The sequence below is a fragment of the Fistularia commersonii genome, chromosome 7 (assembly GCF_037954325.1).
Source record: "Fistularia commersonii isolate RoL2024-O1a breed Wild chromosome 7, RoL_Fcom_v1.0, whole genome shotgun sequence".
Taxonomy (NCBI): domain Eukaryota; kingdom Metazoa; phylum Chordata; class Actinopteri; order Syngnathiformes; family Fistulariidae; genus Fistularia; species Fistularia commersonii.
In genome coordinates, this window is record NC_141290.1 from 15845313 (window position 1) to 15862196 (window position 16884).

Below are 16884 nucleotides of genomic sequence, written 5' to 3' on the forward strand. Positions count from 1 at the left end.
GACAGGCAGGGTCAAAGTCAAAGAAATCTGCCTGGGGGGGGGGGGCTGCACGATCAGTTCTGCTAGCCCTTCAGCCAAAAAATAAGTGTTGATGGCACTGTTGCTTCAACCAATCAGATTTTGAGTTGGCAACATCAGAAGCCTTCTAGCAGGCTACAGCAACCTCAGTGTATTCACACCCTCTGATTGGATAGTGTACTCGCGAGGAGAAGCATACTAGCGAGCTGCGAACAGATATATAGTTGTGTTTGTTTAATATCAGTCGACCCATAATAGCTGCAAGAGGAGGAAAAAATGATTTAGTTGCTAATATATTGTTAAAGCAATGTATTAGTCTAATACATTGCTAAATGCTCCCGAGCGGTTGATCAATATTCATTTCTTGGTAATTATTTTTGTAAACATGTACTTGTCATTACAGTAAGTCAAATCCCAATACAATGAATGTCATTTTTCATTGTTCTCCCTCCTCTCAACCACACATTAATTTCCATGTGCAGCCCAATGGCTTATTCACAATATCAACAGAGTGAAATAAATGACTATAAATGCAATGCTTCAAAGTGAAAATGCAGGATAAATAGCATTAAAAATCTTCAAGTAGACCTGTGTTATTTTAATACTAATGACACAAAACAAAACAAAAATCAGTGAGGTTCATTAATTTCTTTGTTTGTCACAGTTATTCTTTGATGACGTTTTGGAGGTTATTTTGTTCTCATTTTTTGCCGTTTCTTCATGTAATCATCTAAAATCCTAAAACTCTCCGTTCATAGTCACTGAAAAGAAATAATGGCATTTCCCACAGAACAAAAGTAAAAAAAACAACTGCTTTTACTTACCCCCAATACTTACAATAGATGACCTTTAACTGAAGCTAACTTCTCTAAATAAAGTCGTTTGAATTGTATTTCATACTGACCTACTGACATCACTTCCTTCCCGTCTCTGCAGCCAGTTTGTCTCCATCAGCAGAGGAAACAATCAGCACCAATTGTAAACAAACCATTTTCTTACTACATTTTTAGGTTGATGATATGGCTGAAGAATTTTTTTTCTCTCACTCTTCATGAGTTAAACATTGCTTTACATTGTTGAACTAAAAGCATCACTGTGCATCCTTTTGAAATGACCTTACACTTTTATAGCATGTTGATTCAACGCCTCCTCCTCTGTGTGTTATGACATCTGTTTTCTTAGAAATGCTTAGTGCGGCATTCAGGTGGTCTAAATTCTTACTGAAGGACACTATACATAAGGTATAAAAGTTTGGAAAATGGAACAAACAAACAAACAGTGCAACAATTCCTGTTTGTGACAGCATTTTAAACAAACACACACACACACTGTCAGTGTGCAACTATGTGATTCAGTGGATTATTTTTCTGATCAATAGATGGATTAATGAATCTGTAATATGCTAGAAAGTGGTAGAACTGTCCAAGATGATGTCCTTAAATGTTAAAGATCATTCCACTTACTGTCAGAAAGGTCAAGATTCAAAAACATATTGACAGGTTTGGAAACATTTGATACTTAGATTCTTAAAATCCTCATACCCCATTTTTCCAAGATGGCAAAACCTACATTTTTCCAAGATGGTGTCCGTTCAAAATGTTACATTCTTAATGGTAAAACATTCACAATTCACTAGTTTTCCTCATGAAATAGGTCGCAAATATTGCTTTCATTCCATAAGATGTCAACTATGGTAATGAGAGATACAAGAATTTCATGAGCAATACATTGTGATATCAAAATGCAATTTTTACCAGACAATTTTTAAGGTTTCTTTGAGAGAATTTCTATGATTTGTTAACTTTAGCCAAAAAAGTTGCTTATGTTTAAGCTGATTATTTGTTTGAACAGGAAAAAAAAATCTGAAAAATCTAAAACTTAATGCACGAATGTATTACAGTCCTCAAAAGTAGGAGCTGTGAGCTGATGAACAAAATTAGACTCAATGATTGGGAAACTTTTTTGTCAAATAGACATTATTAAAAGCTGACATAAACCTGAAGTTGAAACAGTAAAAATCTGCATAAAGTGTCAATGAGGGTGCTTGCTAATTTAGTGTGTCCATCATGAAAACATGAATAACAGCCAATGTTTTTCCCCAGAAATCAGGCAAAAAGAGTTCTGGTTACTGTGATTTAGGAAAGTTCGAGTTCAGAGATGTAACGAAAACTCTTCATCCGTTGATGATGAGGCCAGAGATCTGTTGCGGCAGCGTATAAACGATGAGGCAAAGGAAGAGCGTGAGGATGGCAAGGATGACAAAAGCAATGATGTACTTCTTGAACCTTTTCCAAATGAGGAAGATGAAGGTTTTCATGGGATTGACGAACCAGTTGAAGCTGGTGGTGGGTCGACTGGAGAAATAAACCATATTATATCATAACCATATTATATTCGTGTAATACAGAACAAAATATATAAAAATATATATAAACATATATTTGTGTGTGTGTGTGTGTGTGTGTTTGTGTGGTACACAGTACTTTGGTTTATCCAGAGGCTCTGGCTCCTTGCGTCCCCGTCCAACGGGATTGGCCTCGGCCTGTTCCAGTGTCACCAGCTGGAGTTCTGCCTCCACCTTGCCCTTCAAACACACACACACACACACACACACACGCACGCACACACACACAATTGTGAACTTCCAACTGTCTTTTGACAAAGCAGATTCCACATTGCTGTCATTCCAGATCATTGTCTATCCCCGAGTGAGTCGACCGCTGTACGAATGTTTATACATGCAAATATTTTGAACATTTTAGGCCAGTAGTGAGTCAGATAAATGTGGCAATGAGAATTTGAAAGACTTAACATTTTAAAATTCAAAAACATCTCCTGCAGAAGTTTAGATGTTTTTTTAAGACGATAAGCTCATCAGTCAATTATGTGTATATAAATATTGTGTTGGGTTGTTTTGTGCAAATGAAGTTGTAGTTTATGGCCTACCATGAGCAGGAAAGTGTTGCCATTTAAATCAGTGAATTGGATGTCCTCTGGTTTCAAGGAGGCCCGTTTGTCCTTGGTCTTCTTCTTCTTGCCTTTCTTGGCCTTGGCCTTCTCTTTTTCCTCCCGCTCAAAGTCCTCTGCCGTCTTCTGTCGGATCAGCGGCCACCAGCCCTTCATCTTCTTTGCGCGAAATATGGATAATCGGGGTCCAGCGCGGTCTTTTGCCATCTTAACATTGCACTTACTTGCTGACTTTGCTGCTCGCACCATGTCACTGAGACGTAGCTCGATGGAGCCTGAAAGGAAAACCAAAAGGAAGAAAAATTACTCTGTAAAATGTCCCAAAGATTAAATATATGGCAGGTGAAACTATATTATTGCTCAGTTGAAGGCTAAGATATATAAAGAAAATTCTGAAATACATTCTCAAATAAAAAAGGTACAAGCACAGAAAAATTTGATAGCTATTGAATCATGAAAAGAAAACAGCTATTTTAACTTTTTTTTTTATTTTTGAATCACAGACACCCAAAACTGGCTGCGTGATGCTGTTTGACATTATTTCAATGTGAAACATCTGAAGTCAAAAATGAGCACAATATGCTAACTAGTGGCCACAAATCAAAGAGACACTTCTGATCCAAAAGTTTGTAAATTATCAGCACAAATTAGAAGAAGGTGGGAGATCGGGTCTTCTTCTCTCCCAACAAGATATACTGAAGATTTTACTGGGTGGATTCAGACATAAACATTTGACGCACACAAATGGCTTGTACATGTTATTGTGACTCACCCAGGAAGTCATTAGCAGCGATGCGGTCGTAATCCCAGACCTGCAGGGTCAGGACGGCAGGCTGCCGAAACTCTGATTCCTCCAGAGAGAAAATGGACTCCTTCTTTTTATACACCACCTCTTTCTGTAGGGTGATAGTTGTTAACATTGCCTTAGAAGCCTCTTCCTGTAATGTCCATCACGGGGAATGAGCAATTCTTATTCAATTTTATACCATGGAGGCTTTTCACTTTTGCCTTCCTTTGAATTTTGGTTCATCACATTCATCCATTTAAGGTTGAAACAAACCACGAGAGTGTGTGTGCATGCATGTGTGTATGTGTGTGTGCATGTACCTCGGTAGGAAGGTAATCAAAGCGGAAGACAAATCTCCAGTTGAAGTTTCCTTCTCCGGTCAGGGAGTTGAAATGGACATCTGTCTCTTGCTTGTCTCCTTCCAGACCTTTAATCCAGCTGCGGAGAACAACAAAAGCCCGGCTTTTCCATTAAAACATTGTGAAATGAAATCATTTTAATGAAATCTTTTTAATTCCTCTTCCCTCAGCCGCAGGGAATCTTCAAATCTTTGTAGTTACAGTTAACAGTTAAGACAATTTATATTTCATTGTATTTCTTATTCTTCCTCCTCTCTACTATTATCTATTCCTGTTATGTTTTTACTTGAAACTCTGGCACAACAATTGCCTTCGGGATAAATAAAGTTGTTCTCATCTCATCTCATCTCATCTCATAATTTACCGGGACTTGGTTTACTAAATTACAGCCCATTGAGGAGGATAAGGGGCATGAACAACGAATGAATGAATGAATAAGTGAGTGCACCACAAACTTGCAACCGTAAAGGGCATTTTAGATGAACACACTAAGTGCAGTTCTAGCAGTTATTTGCTATTTTCTTTAAGTTTCGATTTTTAATCTAGCTGCAACATATATCTCTGCTAATACTCCACTGTGGCTTTCAGTATAATAAGAACACATGGAGCGTTATTCTTAAGATGGTAAAAAAAAGGCTCCAATATCAGGGAAAAATATTCATGTCATATAAACAACATACGTTTGATGAGTAGTCGAGATTTGGTTTTCTATCGGATTGTGTGTGTGTGTGTGTGTGTGTTTGTGTGTGCGCTGTTGTGCATAGGTGTCTAACCCTTTGACATAGATGTCAGAAGATGGGTCACCGGTGAACGGGTTAACATCATCCAAAAACACTTCATCTGTATTCCAGATAATTACGCGCAGCTCGTACCTGTTACCATCGACACAACAAGTAAGCGTTTGAAAAAAAAACATAGTGTGAAATCTCATTTGTAACAAGTTATTGAGTTTTTCATAGGAATGACAAACAGTATGTGAGTTTCTTTTGATCCGTTCTAATAGACTCCACTGCAAGGTTACTTACTGCACAGGGAGGCGGGGCTTGATGTCAACAGGAGGTGGAGCTGGGATATCAGTGGGAAACATGTCTACCCACATATGAAGATAACCCTGCAACCCACACATATGAACGCACGCAGTGTTCGGATTAGGCTGGAGTTTAGCTGAAACTGTTTTCGGAGGCATTTTAGAGAAATATGTGTAAAGGAATCTGGCCTTGAAAATTAAACCACAACATACGAAAACTCAGTATTCAGGTAAGATTTACTGGCTTTTTTGAATTTTCTAGGAACTTCAAGGAAAATCTCATCATTCTTGGTGTTTTTTTCTTGACTTTTTAAACTTGGACGTTTCAGTATTGGGACAATATTTACCTGTGGCAGTCCAGGCTTTTCTTTATTGGACAGGGACCTGATCTCCACGTGTTCAGGGACGAGAGGAACCGCCCCAGGAAGGAACTCATTCATCTCTCCCCAGCGCTGCAGTACACTCAGTGCTGCATGTTCTTCCATATCTGCGTCCTCCTCTGGAGTTCGCTGGTTCTTCTTCAGGAGATCTTTGGACAGAAGTTACACTGCTGATTTGTTTCAACTGCTGCAGCATCGGTGTTTTCTCATATAGCGGCTAGACAGCATTTTACGTGACATTAGAGACAGAACATGTACCGATAGTTCTTGATATGGTTATATATGGCCTTCCAAATTGTTTGTTTTCCGATAAACCTTCAATGAATTCTACCTTCAGGTACAGCATCTGGTGGGATCTTGAAGATCTTGTTGAGAACTTTGACCTCAGATGTTCTATACTCAGGAGACGGGATTCTGTTTTCCTTGCAGAGCTCAGCCAAGATGACTGATGGCTTCTTTGCGTCTCGCCACCAATTGTAACCATCTCTGTGGGGAAAGGGATACAAAACATGAGAAATAGTACTCGTGGTGACAATAAAGTAGTTTTAATTCAGAATTGTCCCTTTCAGGATGCTTTGCCTTGCAAAATATACATGACAATGTATGTTATTTTAGACATTGTCAATGTTTACTTACGTATGTGGCTATGTTCATAAGTGCACTTCAATTTTCATCAATTCAAATTTTGATCTATCCCAACGACTATGGTGTTTAGAATGGTGATTATTGATATTTACGGAGAAAACTCTGGAATAGTTTAGGAAATTTCAGAATTTTAAGGGAAAACATTTTTAGAGAATATTTGATTGATTGATTTTCCCAACCCTTATCCCAAAATGTCTGCTACTTTCATGGCCTGGTAAGACTAGCACAATGCAGTTGCAGAACTAACATGTCATACTTATTAGACCAGCATGAGGCATGAGTTGTACTAACATGTCATAGTGAAGAGCCAGACCACAGGAGGCTCGATGGCGACTATAGAACCGGTTCTCAAGATCCACCCGCGTCTCACCAATGAGATCATCGGCCCCAACAATATCATGATCCATCACTGTGACAGCCAGCTCTGTCTCCAGTGGGAAAGACACCGTGAGTTCAAACACCCTGAAAAACCAAATGTGTACAGTCAGACAGGGTTTGGGTTTGGACAGGTGCAGGATAAAGGACATGTACTGACTCTCCGAACACAGGGTTAAGCTGTTTTGGGATGTAGCGCTCTTTGGAGTCCAAAGTTTGCTGTCCAATTCGGATCACCAGGTATGGATCGGCTTTACCATTCGGGTCAGTGGGGGCCAAACCTGCAGCCTGTAAGACGCAAAGTATAAGCAATGACTTGCTCTCTGTACAACATGGAGTGAGAAAATGACACCTCCACCACTTTGTTACGGCCAATCACTTTACCTTGACGATATAGATTCGCACCAGGACTTTAATCGGGGAGTTCTTGGGGACACCTCTGGTTATCTGGCAATTGTCGTCCTCTTCATCCTCTGAATGAATAGGATAAACCAAGAAGGAGCCCTGAGGCGACAGAATTCAGAATTAATGCGACGATAAACATGCCTCGACTGAGCCGCAGAGACTCAACTCTTCATCCTACCAACCTTGAATTTTCCCATGAGCCTCTCCTCTTCATCCTCCTCCATATCCTCACTCGCTGCTCTGCCTTTGTACAACGGGAAGATCCGGATCAAATCCTGAAATTGACTGAACTCCGATTCCAGATCACCTCCATAGAGCTGAAAACACACACAGACACAAAGAGGTATTCCACAGAGGTTACCTTAACAGTCTGTCAGTCTTATGGTTCAGACGAACATGGAAATTATTATTCTGTCTATGCATTTCCCTAGGGGTTTGCGGTTTTCTTTGGTCTACTAGTGACTGAAGATCAACCTTACATTTTGAATACTCCAGTGAATCCATCAAGTGAATTTACATCCTTTATTATTCTCATATTTCTGTCTATGAAACTCATTATGGATACAAAGCTACAACTGAATAAGTGTTGAGCCTGTCTTTCCAAAATGAGACCCTCTACATCAGTGGTCTCCAAACTACGGCCTGGGGGCCGGATACAGCCCGGCTCCTCAAACAATACCAGAGATGTATTATGATTTTATAATCATAATGCAAATAATAATACAAATATAATCATAATGAAATCTACCAGGATAAAATCCGTTCTAGAACCATACTTGTAGTGAAATGTGTTGTGTTGGTCGGTATTGGTATCAGTTTGGTTTCATAGCCTGCTTGCTTTCTGGTTTTCACAGTGAATTTGACATGAAGGAACTGCAAACAGTTGTGTCTACAAGAAAGTTAATGTTCCTTGTTCTTTATTTCTGTGAAAAACTTGAAAAGGGCTATCATTTATTTCATAAATGGTGTTATTTATTTAATTAATAATGTTATTATTCATTTACTGATTTTTTTTTTCTTGTCAAGATCCTGGAAAGGGTTAATATTTGGTTATGTGAGGCTTTCTGGAAAAACAATAAATGTTTACGTTTTTGTTACAAACTGGCCCGGCCCCCCGCCTGAGAAGGGAAAAGTTATTTGGCTCTCGCAGGAAAAAGTTTGGGGACCCCTGCTCTACATCAACATCTGTCACCAACCGTCAGTGTTGCGATCTTCTTGCGTTTCGGAGTCACAACTTCCACAACCACTTCCTCCTCTTCTTCCTCTATGTTTGCCATGGTCAGATTCCCTCCATCTAATTGGAAAAGAAAGCTTTGTTAGTTCTTAATCTCAATGCTTGCATTTATAAAAAAAAAAATCAATCTACTACTCATTGATCTGCCTGGAGTCTTGGAATCATCACATAAGTGGGCATTATCTAAATATTTAATCGGCTTTCATATTGCAGAATTTTATCTTAGAAAGATCAGAATCCAATCCCCATGTCAACTATTTCTTTATATCCTGCTGGTTTTAATTCAATGAACAAAAAAACACACAAAAAAAAAACACATATACACAAATGAGAATGGGCAAAGCCTAGCAATCGGTCATTATCTGGCTGGTAAGCTTGAAAATGCAACAGTCAAGGTTGATTGTTGTAAAAACAGAATTTCCAGTCGTGTTCTTTACCTTTGTTTCCTTTTGATAAATTGGGGTCTATTTTCAACTGCGTTCTAACATCTGGCCTCTGTATGTAAACAAAACCATTATACCTTGGAGTTGGGAAGTCTTATACCTTTATATTTAACTTACAACTGAAAATGCAACTGAAATAGATTCATGAATAAATCACCTGAATAATCTTTTTGGCAGTGGCAGTGCAGAGGTTTCAAGGAATTATATAAATATCCCAGTGTTTGATTTGTTAATCATGTTTGGCCTTTGATTTGTTTTTACCCACAATACAGCTATTTCTTTTGATTGGTTGGGTTATTTTTTTTGCCTTTTTTTTTCTCAAATTTGTCAAAAATCTTCAGCTGTTTTTGGGGTTTGTTCAGTACTATCATAGAATTAATTCATCAGCATGTAGGGGATTTTTTGTTACTATTTAATTGATTAAATAAAGCTAAAAAAAAACAATCACATTACATTAAGCATAATTTTTATTTAAAAAACACTCAGTTACCTGCCTCCGCTTGTTCCTCCATCTCTTCCCTCTCAGCAGCCTGCAGAAAGATAACACATACAGATTTTTCTCGTAATACAGCTGATTGCACACATCTGTTTGTTAGATTCTGCCAACCTCCAAACCTTTTGTAACACACTTTCTGTTATCAAGTCAGTCTTACAGCTCAGAGGCAGCCAGATTACACCGTTGTTGCATTACAGCTTTTTTCTCCAGATGCACAAAGCATAGAAGTGTTTTTCACAGGCGGCGAAAGATAATGAGCTCACCAGGGATACCCGAATACAAATCATAAAAGCACACAAAGGGAACTTTCTATTTGTTTATTAGGGTCAGACAAAGTATTAAACTGTCAGGAAGAATCTCAACAAGAGAAAATAAAACCAAGAAGTCTCAATTTGCTGCATCTTAATAAACTGAAGTTTTCTACTCCATTTTATCTGATCCCTGAGTGACAATGTAAAAGCGTCTCCGTCCTCAATTTGGCTGATAAGGAGAATCTCATTGACATGAACATATGATTTTTTTGAGCCGCTCGACTCTGATGGTTCCTTCTAGCCATAAGCTTTTCTCATTTTAGCCTCGGCTTTTAGATTAGTCAAGATAACTAGCGTGTCCGTCAGCTTTTGACTGACATATTCTGATTGACTGGACACCTTAATTATTTCCCTGCTGTCTGCAAAGATCCACCACTAGTTTGCATTTGAGCTGCAGTGAAAGGGGAGAAAATGCTGACACGACACTGAAAGTGGTTTGATCTAAGCGAAGCCTCCAGCAGATGGCCGAGAAGCTCAAGAAGAAGGCCGACTGATTTGACTAATGTCTTCGCAGCAACATCATATCAAGATGAAACCGCAGACTATATCCACCTCCAACAAATGTCTCCTGGCTGTTAAATTTCTCACACAAATAATAAGCTTAAAATTGAAGGACTAATTTTTGCTATAGCGATATATCAGGATGCCTGTTTTAAAATCATATCTAATATTTATAGCATAAATTCTTTAGTTGGCTTACATTTGTCCCAACATGTTGGTAATGCCTTCTAAAAACAGATATACTTGAAACAGCACTAAAGACTATGAAAATGTAGATCTACATCATCAGAACTACTGGTACTGTTGTTATAATAAGGCTGATTTATTTCTTCATAGCTTAATAAGATTACCTGCTATTTTTTTCTTGAGGCTTGGGTTATTATTGAATACTTTTCAAGTTATTTCTGGTAATTTTAGGGTAATTACTTGCTATTTGAGTGGTATTTTTTTTCATGATTTTTGTGATTTTCATAGGCAATTAATTACACATATATTCAGATGGTTACCAGACACTGTCCGTGTTGAGTTGTGCAATCATGGATCATAAATTACTGCTTTAGCCTCAAACATTTATCTCTTAATGTTGACAGACAGATGAGTTACCTGTTTATCCATCTCTTCCAATGAAGCGTAATATTTGGACCACCAATCCAGTTCCTCGCTCTCTGGCACCTCCTCCTCCACTTCTTCCCCGTTATTCATGAGCTTCTTCAGGGGATCCTGACGGGGACAGTTCAGTTCCCAAGAGTCAGGCATTATTCTCGTCACAAAGTGAAATAATTATGTATTTGATATGTGTGATTGTCTCGCCAGTCCAGGGTGTACCCTGCCTCTTGCTCCCTGAGTGCAGGATAAGCGGCTGAAGATGGATGTATTAAATGTATGATAACTAGTGTAACACAAGAGAAATGAACAAATGAATGCATGTGTGTGTGTTTAAACAGACTAATTAAGGACTGAGGTCAAGGAACTCAATATCTATATACGTACATTGACCAGCTTGATGGGGTTAATCGGGATCTTTGACTGTTTGACAGGCAGGTTGCTGAGTTTGATACTCCTCACTGATGCCAGTGGGTTGGGCTCACTTGACTTCTTTTTTGCTAGAGGAACATGAGAAACATCCAGTAAGTGGTGTGATGCGAATGCTATTGTAAAGAAGCACCAGATGCTGGCAGCATGTAGAATTAAGGATACGATTTAAATCTCTCTTTTATCAGTTCAGCATGATAAAACCAAGGTAATACAAAACCAAACCACCATTGATGAGGTTAACACCCTTCTGGACCATAACCATGTTCAATCACCTCTCTGGCTGCTATTCACCTGACACTTTATTTTCATTTTTTTTTTTGCATATGTGTTTTTGTGTATGTGTATATACTTGTACAGTGTCCTTGACTGTTAATAAGGCACCTAAAATAAAAATGTTTCTTTCTTTCTTTCTTTCTTTCTTTCTTTCTTTCTTTCTTTCTTTCTTTCTTTCTTTCTTTCTTTCTTTCTTTCTTTCTTTCTTTCTTTCTTTCTCTCTTCATTGCAATAAAGAGCTCATTTTTAGATATGACAGTAAAATTCTACTTACTTCCTGTCTTATTATATTATTGATTAATGTTCTAGCTGAGCAGTGAAAGGCTGTATTGTTCTCTTAAAAAACTGAGTTATTGAGGATACCATTTTTTTACCAAAACACATGTAACATGCAACCATTGCAACATGTTATGATGAGATTGTATCTTTTAATATATGACTAGATAAGAAGAGTCCAAATTGCTGATGATGTTGTGATCTGAACTTCCATACAAACTCCTATCAAACATTCTGATAACACAGTCAACACAATCTCCGTCATTGTTTTTACGTTGTGGTTTAGGCTCCTCTTCTTCCTCCTCCTGCTCTTCCCCCAGCTTACGAAGCCCATAGTCCATGAGACTCTGGACCACATGGGTCCCGACCAGAGCCAGCCGGCCGAACGCCCGGCGCTCTACCACAAACACCGTGAGAGGAGGGTGGAGGTAAGTTTCCTCCGGCAGTTTCTGGCAAACACATATGTGAACCTGTTAACTTATCCCCTGACCTTTGGGAACAATGCAACAGGCCAGATGGATACACCGTTTGAAGTAAATACAATTCTTGGCTATTCCTTGATGTCTGCCATTAACTCACCACTGAGAGGCAGCAGGCCAGCTCCTTGAAGTTGGGATGAGTCTTGTAACTCACAATCTCCTCAGACTCCAACTGTTTTCCCGCGCACTCCACCCTCACCAGCGGGTTTTCTACCTCAAACAGCTGTACCCGCTTTAGGTCCCGCAACCCCCAGAGCAACACCTGAACATGAACACAAAACCGAGGATAGATCATAGATCCAACGCTGCAACCTTCCCCGACACATTAAAAGGGAGTTCGTGAGTCAGTTTGACCTCGATCTTGAAGGACCGTAGTACTGGTCGGACGCTGTCCGGGATAATGTAGCATCGCTGCTCCTCCAGGTAGGTCAGTTGCTGGGGCTCCACACTACGGGGGAGACAGGGCTGCAGCCCGGAGACGAGTTTTGATTTTTTTTTTCATTTCCTAAATGAATTCACGTGTTTTTTGTTTTTTTTTTTGGTTGTTAGGATCTGTTTTATTGTGACTGAAATACAAGCACTTCCCAAAATGACCTCAAGGAATTAACCACACTTTCAAGCAAAGAGACAACAGTACTTTACAAAACCACTGGAGGTATAAGTATAAATATAAGAGGTATAAGTCTCAACTTCCGGCGCTGTCTCAGGCGGCTGCCTGGCAGAGTTTCTCTTCACCTTAGTGTCTCTTTTTTTTGGAATCTTCAATCTTTGTAGTTACTGCTAACAGTTAAGACAATTCATATTTCATTATATTTCTTATTCTTCCTCCTGTCTACTATTATCTATTACTGTTATTTTTTTACTTGAAACTCTGGCACAACAATTTCCTTCGGGATTAATAAAGTTGTTCTCATCTCATCTCTCTCATCTCATGATCTGTGGATTACCCTCAGTGACAGTGCCATGATTTTTGTAAAAAATGTTTTCAGTGCAATTTCTGACACTGACCTTTGACAAAACAAACAATAAAAGCTCCCGGTTTGAATAAACTACATTAGAAATGTAGTAAAATCTTAATAATGAGACCACCATCAGTTCGACGATGACTAATTTACCTCTCCAAACCCAGAATAATCCAGTTCAATGAGCTCAAAAGCAGCCAATAGCTCGCCAGCAGGGACCCTCCCCAAGTTGATGTCATAGAAATGGAGGCGGGGCTTCCGGTACAACTGCTCCGCCAATTTAAACTCTGGCTCGGCAAATGCTCGACCAAGAGGATTTGGACTTCCCTGCGTAAAGTCAGATATGCGCTGTTATGAAGTCGCTTCATAAATGTGTAGATATAGCTTCGGACTGTGTGGGATGAAAAGCATAATCGTTACCATGGCGTCATAGTCATAGACGTGGATGACAATAAGAGGAGGATCTTGCTGGAGGTCATCCAGCGTTCCCTCCAGCAAGACTCTGTCAAACAACAAACACTCACACCAAGCTGGAGAGAGTGTGTCCGGGGAGACCTGAGTGCCCAGGCAAACACACACACACACACACACACACACATTTGTCAAGATAAAAACAGAGTGTTTCCTTTTTCTGAAAGATGCAATTGTTTTATCGAAAAAATGAGCATGTTTTAATAAATGAGCAATGACATGTTTTTAAGCAGTGATCAATGTACTTGCCTTTGTGACTTGACACTGGGTACCAAAGAGGACCTTGGCGAAGGGATCTGATAGGCCATCATCGTCAGCAGCCATCAAGCCACGTCCCTGATAAAGATGACATCTCAGCTGGAAGTACCTGCTGTCTGCAAGAGATAAGACGCAAAAACGGTCAACGTACATAGAGTCAAGACGGTGAACTTCTCATTAAAAACAAATTCAGAATGATAATTTTTCTACAGTAATTTGGAATACATACTGCCAGTCGGCTTCACCGTGGATATTTAGGATTCAGTCCTCGGATGTGTACAATGTTCATTCTCTTATATTCAATACCGTTATTACTTTTCAATTGATTTATTTATTCATCTGTTCATTCCTTTGTTCCAGATTAAACAAGCGTGAGTAAAACCTCTTATTTCATAAGACAGACATGAAAATTGTCCAACAGGAGAGCTCCATATCCTGTTGGACGAAGTCAGTTAGCTGACCTTGACAAGACAGACTGCATGGAAGCGACCTCCTCAATGAAGGAGTTAACCTCCTGCGTTCCTCCTCCTCTTCCTCGTAGACAGGAATAAACTCTTCTGGAAGGGAGGTGACTGCCTCTTTGCTGTACTTGGCCAAACCGAGCCACAAGTACACCTCCAGCTTTGCGAAGACCTCACTGGGAGAAGCTCCGGGGGACTGGAGGGAAAACCCACAAAGAAATGTACACAAAAAATAAGCCGTCCAAATAACTTCCTGTATTTACGTCACGGTTTTAATGACACGACATTTACCTTCATGAAGAGGGTTGTGACTCGGCCGCAATCCCGCCCCTTCTGTTCCTCCACCAGTGAAAAAAGGATGGAGTAGGCCGGGATCCTGACGTACGCTAATCGCCTGCTTCCACTTAGTAACCATAGAAACACATCTGGAATAGTATTCTGGGGCTGGAGACAGTTGGTTTCACAGAGAAGGTGAGTCTTCAAAGCTTGGAGACAGGGGCTTCATTTCTTGGTGGACGACCTCTGACCTCTTTAGCCAGTTGCCTGAGTTTCTTCAGGAGTTTCCTGACTTCGATCAGCCAGTGTTTGGCTGTGCGTCTGGTGATTCTCCTCCTGGCCCTCACAGCCTGTCTGGCCACCCGGACCTGGAGGCAGTCGGACGGGATGGCACGATGACAGCAGGGACGTGCGAGAAACAGAGGGAGCCGAAAGACGTACCGACAGACAATCTCACCAGATTCTTTTGGATGAACTCCCTCCGGCACGCGTCCAGCTTGTTGGGATGAGACTGAGACCTCCTGTCTGAGAAGGAGCTGAACTGTCTGCAGAGGGATTCGCAGGGAAGGACAATCAGAAGGACAGATGAAAAAATAAACAGCTATTTCGGCAGAAGGACACCGACTTGCAGGAAGTCACCAGCTCCAGCAGTACGTCCACCAGACGCTGCTTCATATTACTTCTCGGCCTTCTGAGGAGACGTTCCACCTCATCGAGACCAATTTCCTGAAAGATGTACAGAAAGGCAAAGATGTGACCACGGGTTGTGCAGTACTTTTTCCAGGTTGTGTTGGAAAGATCCGGATACCCGTTGACATCATAAATAACTCAAAAGTTAAGGTTTGGGTTTCAAGCATTTCCCGGCAATTAAGAACCAAGAAAGGTGATGATGACGTAAATAAACAATACGTGCAACGCAGTGAGTTACATCATTGATCTAAGTTGAAATCAACACAAGTAGCCAAGCTGTTGACTCACTAGCCTGTCTGCCATTTTGCTGAGCCAGTTTGTCTGATAGAAACGAAAGCTGTGATTTACAAATTTGCTCCAAACAAACAGACAAGGCTTTTGTCTCACAAAAGGTGCCTGGAGAGGAAGACACTGGAATGACCTGAAAGACAGGTATGAAGTTGCATGTGTTCATTTGTATCATTATTCTTCAGTTATTTTGGAAAATAAATTCTTCTTTTCAGAGGCTTTTTACCTGTCATATTCAGTGGGTTGGGGTTTCATCGCAGCTGTCAGAGATCTGTTCTCAGGCTCTGGACTCAGCACCTCCTCTTTGTCCAGCTCATCCTCTGACTCCAGCAGGCTCTGGGTCTCCTCATTCAGATCCTCCCTGCTTCTCCTTAGTTCCTCCCTACTTTGACTCTTCTTGGATCTCCGAACCTTAATTGCCTTTCCATAATTTCCTAACAGAAAATTCGTCCAAGTGCTCGATATAATTGCGCACATGTCTTGAATCAGGCCCAAATGGGCGGTTTGTTTTTAATCAAAAGTTTTCCTTTTTCATACCCCAACACTTTTTACCGTTTGAACAAATCATGAAAATTGCTTTCTCTCCTACGAATACGGAAACGTATTTAAGCTAAAAGTTCTTATCATCCAGAATAATGGAAAAAATGTATATACGGTATATCTATTTACCTATGGAGAGTTCAAAGGTCACTGGTTTGGTTCCCACAGACGGATCCATCATGGTGACTTCGAACAGAGAAGCGAACAGCAAAAACTCCTGTTTCTCTCCCAGAAAACCCTGATAACAAAAAAAGAAAAGGAAAATCTAGGACAAGAGCTGCATAGAGCGTCACGCCGGTGCCATTTGTCTTGTTTTGGGTCAGCTTACTGGAACGTTCTGGATTTGTTTCTCAACCATGAGCCATTAATGTGAATTATTAAAATTCTCCTCTTGGCTACAACATAAATAAGAGCAAAAACAAAGTTAACTGAAAAATTAATTAGCTGTCATGTATTCTGGTCTTCGTGTGTGTCTCATGCAGAGCGTGATATGCTGTACATACTGTATGTATTGTATGTACCACACTACCCCCCCCCTCACACACACACACATAACAGAATTTAAGGACTATTTAAAAAAGAATACTTTAGTTGAGTTCAAAAGGTAAAGCATTGAATGTCGGTGTTGTCAGTAAAGAGAACAGACCTCAGGAAGTGGATGGATTTCTTCAGTTTCCACGGTAACAGCCTCTGGTACCTCAACTTCTGTCTCGCCTGATTCATCAGCCGTTTCACCGGAAGTGTGAGATACTGTGACATTGAGAAAACAACAATATAAGGGTTGGGCTCGTGACTTGGAGCGCACGGCTGGTCCTGGTTTCCAGCAACCGGCGAGGATTTAAAACCCAGAGCTTTGAGCCTCGCCGGTTGCGTGGTCATTTGCCAATTTCCCTTGGTCTTCCCCATCGCTCCTTTCCCCTGGTGTAA

The 16884-nt window shown here is 40.2% G+C and overlaps 1 protein-coding gene across 1 annotated transcript in view; it reads right to left on the reverse strand.

Moving 5' to 3' along the window:
- Positions 1 to 159: 159 nt before the first annotated feature.
- Positions 160 to 16884, reverse strand: part of fer1l4 (fer-1 like family member 4) — a 28121-nt gene continuing 11396 nt past the window's right edge. The window contains exons 18-49 of the mRNA XM_086148868.1: positions 16604 to 16707; positions 16087 to 16195; positions 15644 to 15851; positions 15418 to 15550; positions 15065 to 15165; positions 14897 to 14984; positions 14691 to 14807; positions 14455 to 14607; positions 14164 to 14359; positions 13694 to 13818; positions 13394 to 13528; positions 13127 to 13300; positions 12366 to 12476; positions 12112 to 12273; positions 11807 to 11981; positions 10939 to 11051; positions 10552 to 10668; positions 9131 to 9170; positions 8160 to 8257; positions 7146 to 7280; positions 6943 to 7062; positions 6719 to 6846; positions 6475 to 6645; positions 5870 to 6024; positions 5506 to 5687; positions 5157 to 5242; positions 4905 to 5003; positions 4093 to 4210; positions 3758 to 3881; positions 2965 to 3260; positions 2502 to 2602; positions 160 to 2372 (exon numbers count right to left, since the gene is read on the reverse strand). Of these exons, the coding sequence (XP_086004994.1) occupies positions 2192 to 2372; positions 2502 to 2602; positions 2965 to 3260; positions 3758 to 3881; positions 4093 to 4210; positions 4905 to 5003; positions 5157 to 5242; positions 5506 to 5687; positions 5870 to 6024; positions 6475 to 6645; positions 6719 to 6846; positions 6943 to 7062; positions 7146 to 7280; positions 8160 to 8257; positions 9131 to 9170; positions 10552 to 10668; positions 10939 to 11051; positions 11807 to 11981; positions 12112 to 12273; positions 12366 to 12476; positions 13127 to 13300; positions 13394 to 13528; positions 13694 to 13818; positions 14164 to 14359; positions 14455 to 14607; positions 14691 to 14807; positions 14897 to 14984; positions 15065 to 15165; positions 15418 to 15550; positions 15644 to 15851; positions 16087 to 16195; positions 16604 to 16707 (4355 nt within the window). The 3' untranslated portion in view covers positions 160 to 2191. The remainder of the gene's footprint in view (positions 2373 to 2501; positions 2603 to 2964; positions 3261 to 3757; positions 3882 to 4092; positions 4211 to 4904; positions 5004 to 5156; positions 5243 to 5505; positions 5688 to 5869; positions 6025 to 6474; positions 6646 to 6718; positions 6847 to 6942; positions 7063 to 7145; positions 7281 to 8159; positions 8258 to 9130; positions 9171 to 10551; positions 10669 to 10938; positions 11052 to 11806; positions 11982 to 12111; positions 12274 to 12365; positions 12477 to 13126; positions 13301 to 13393; positions 13529 to 13693; positions 13819 to 14163; positions 14360 to 14454; positions 14608 to 14690; positions 14808 to 14896; positions 14985 to 15064; positions 15166 to 15417; positions 15551 to 15643; positions 15852 to 16086; positions 16196 to 16603; positions 16708 to 16884) is intronic.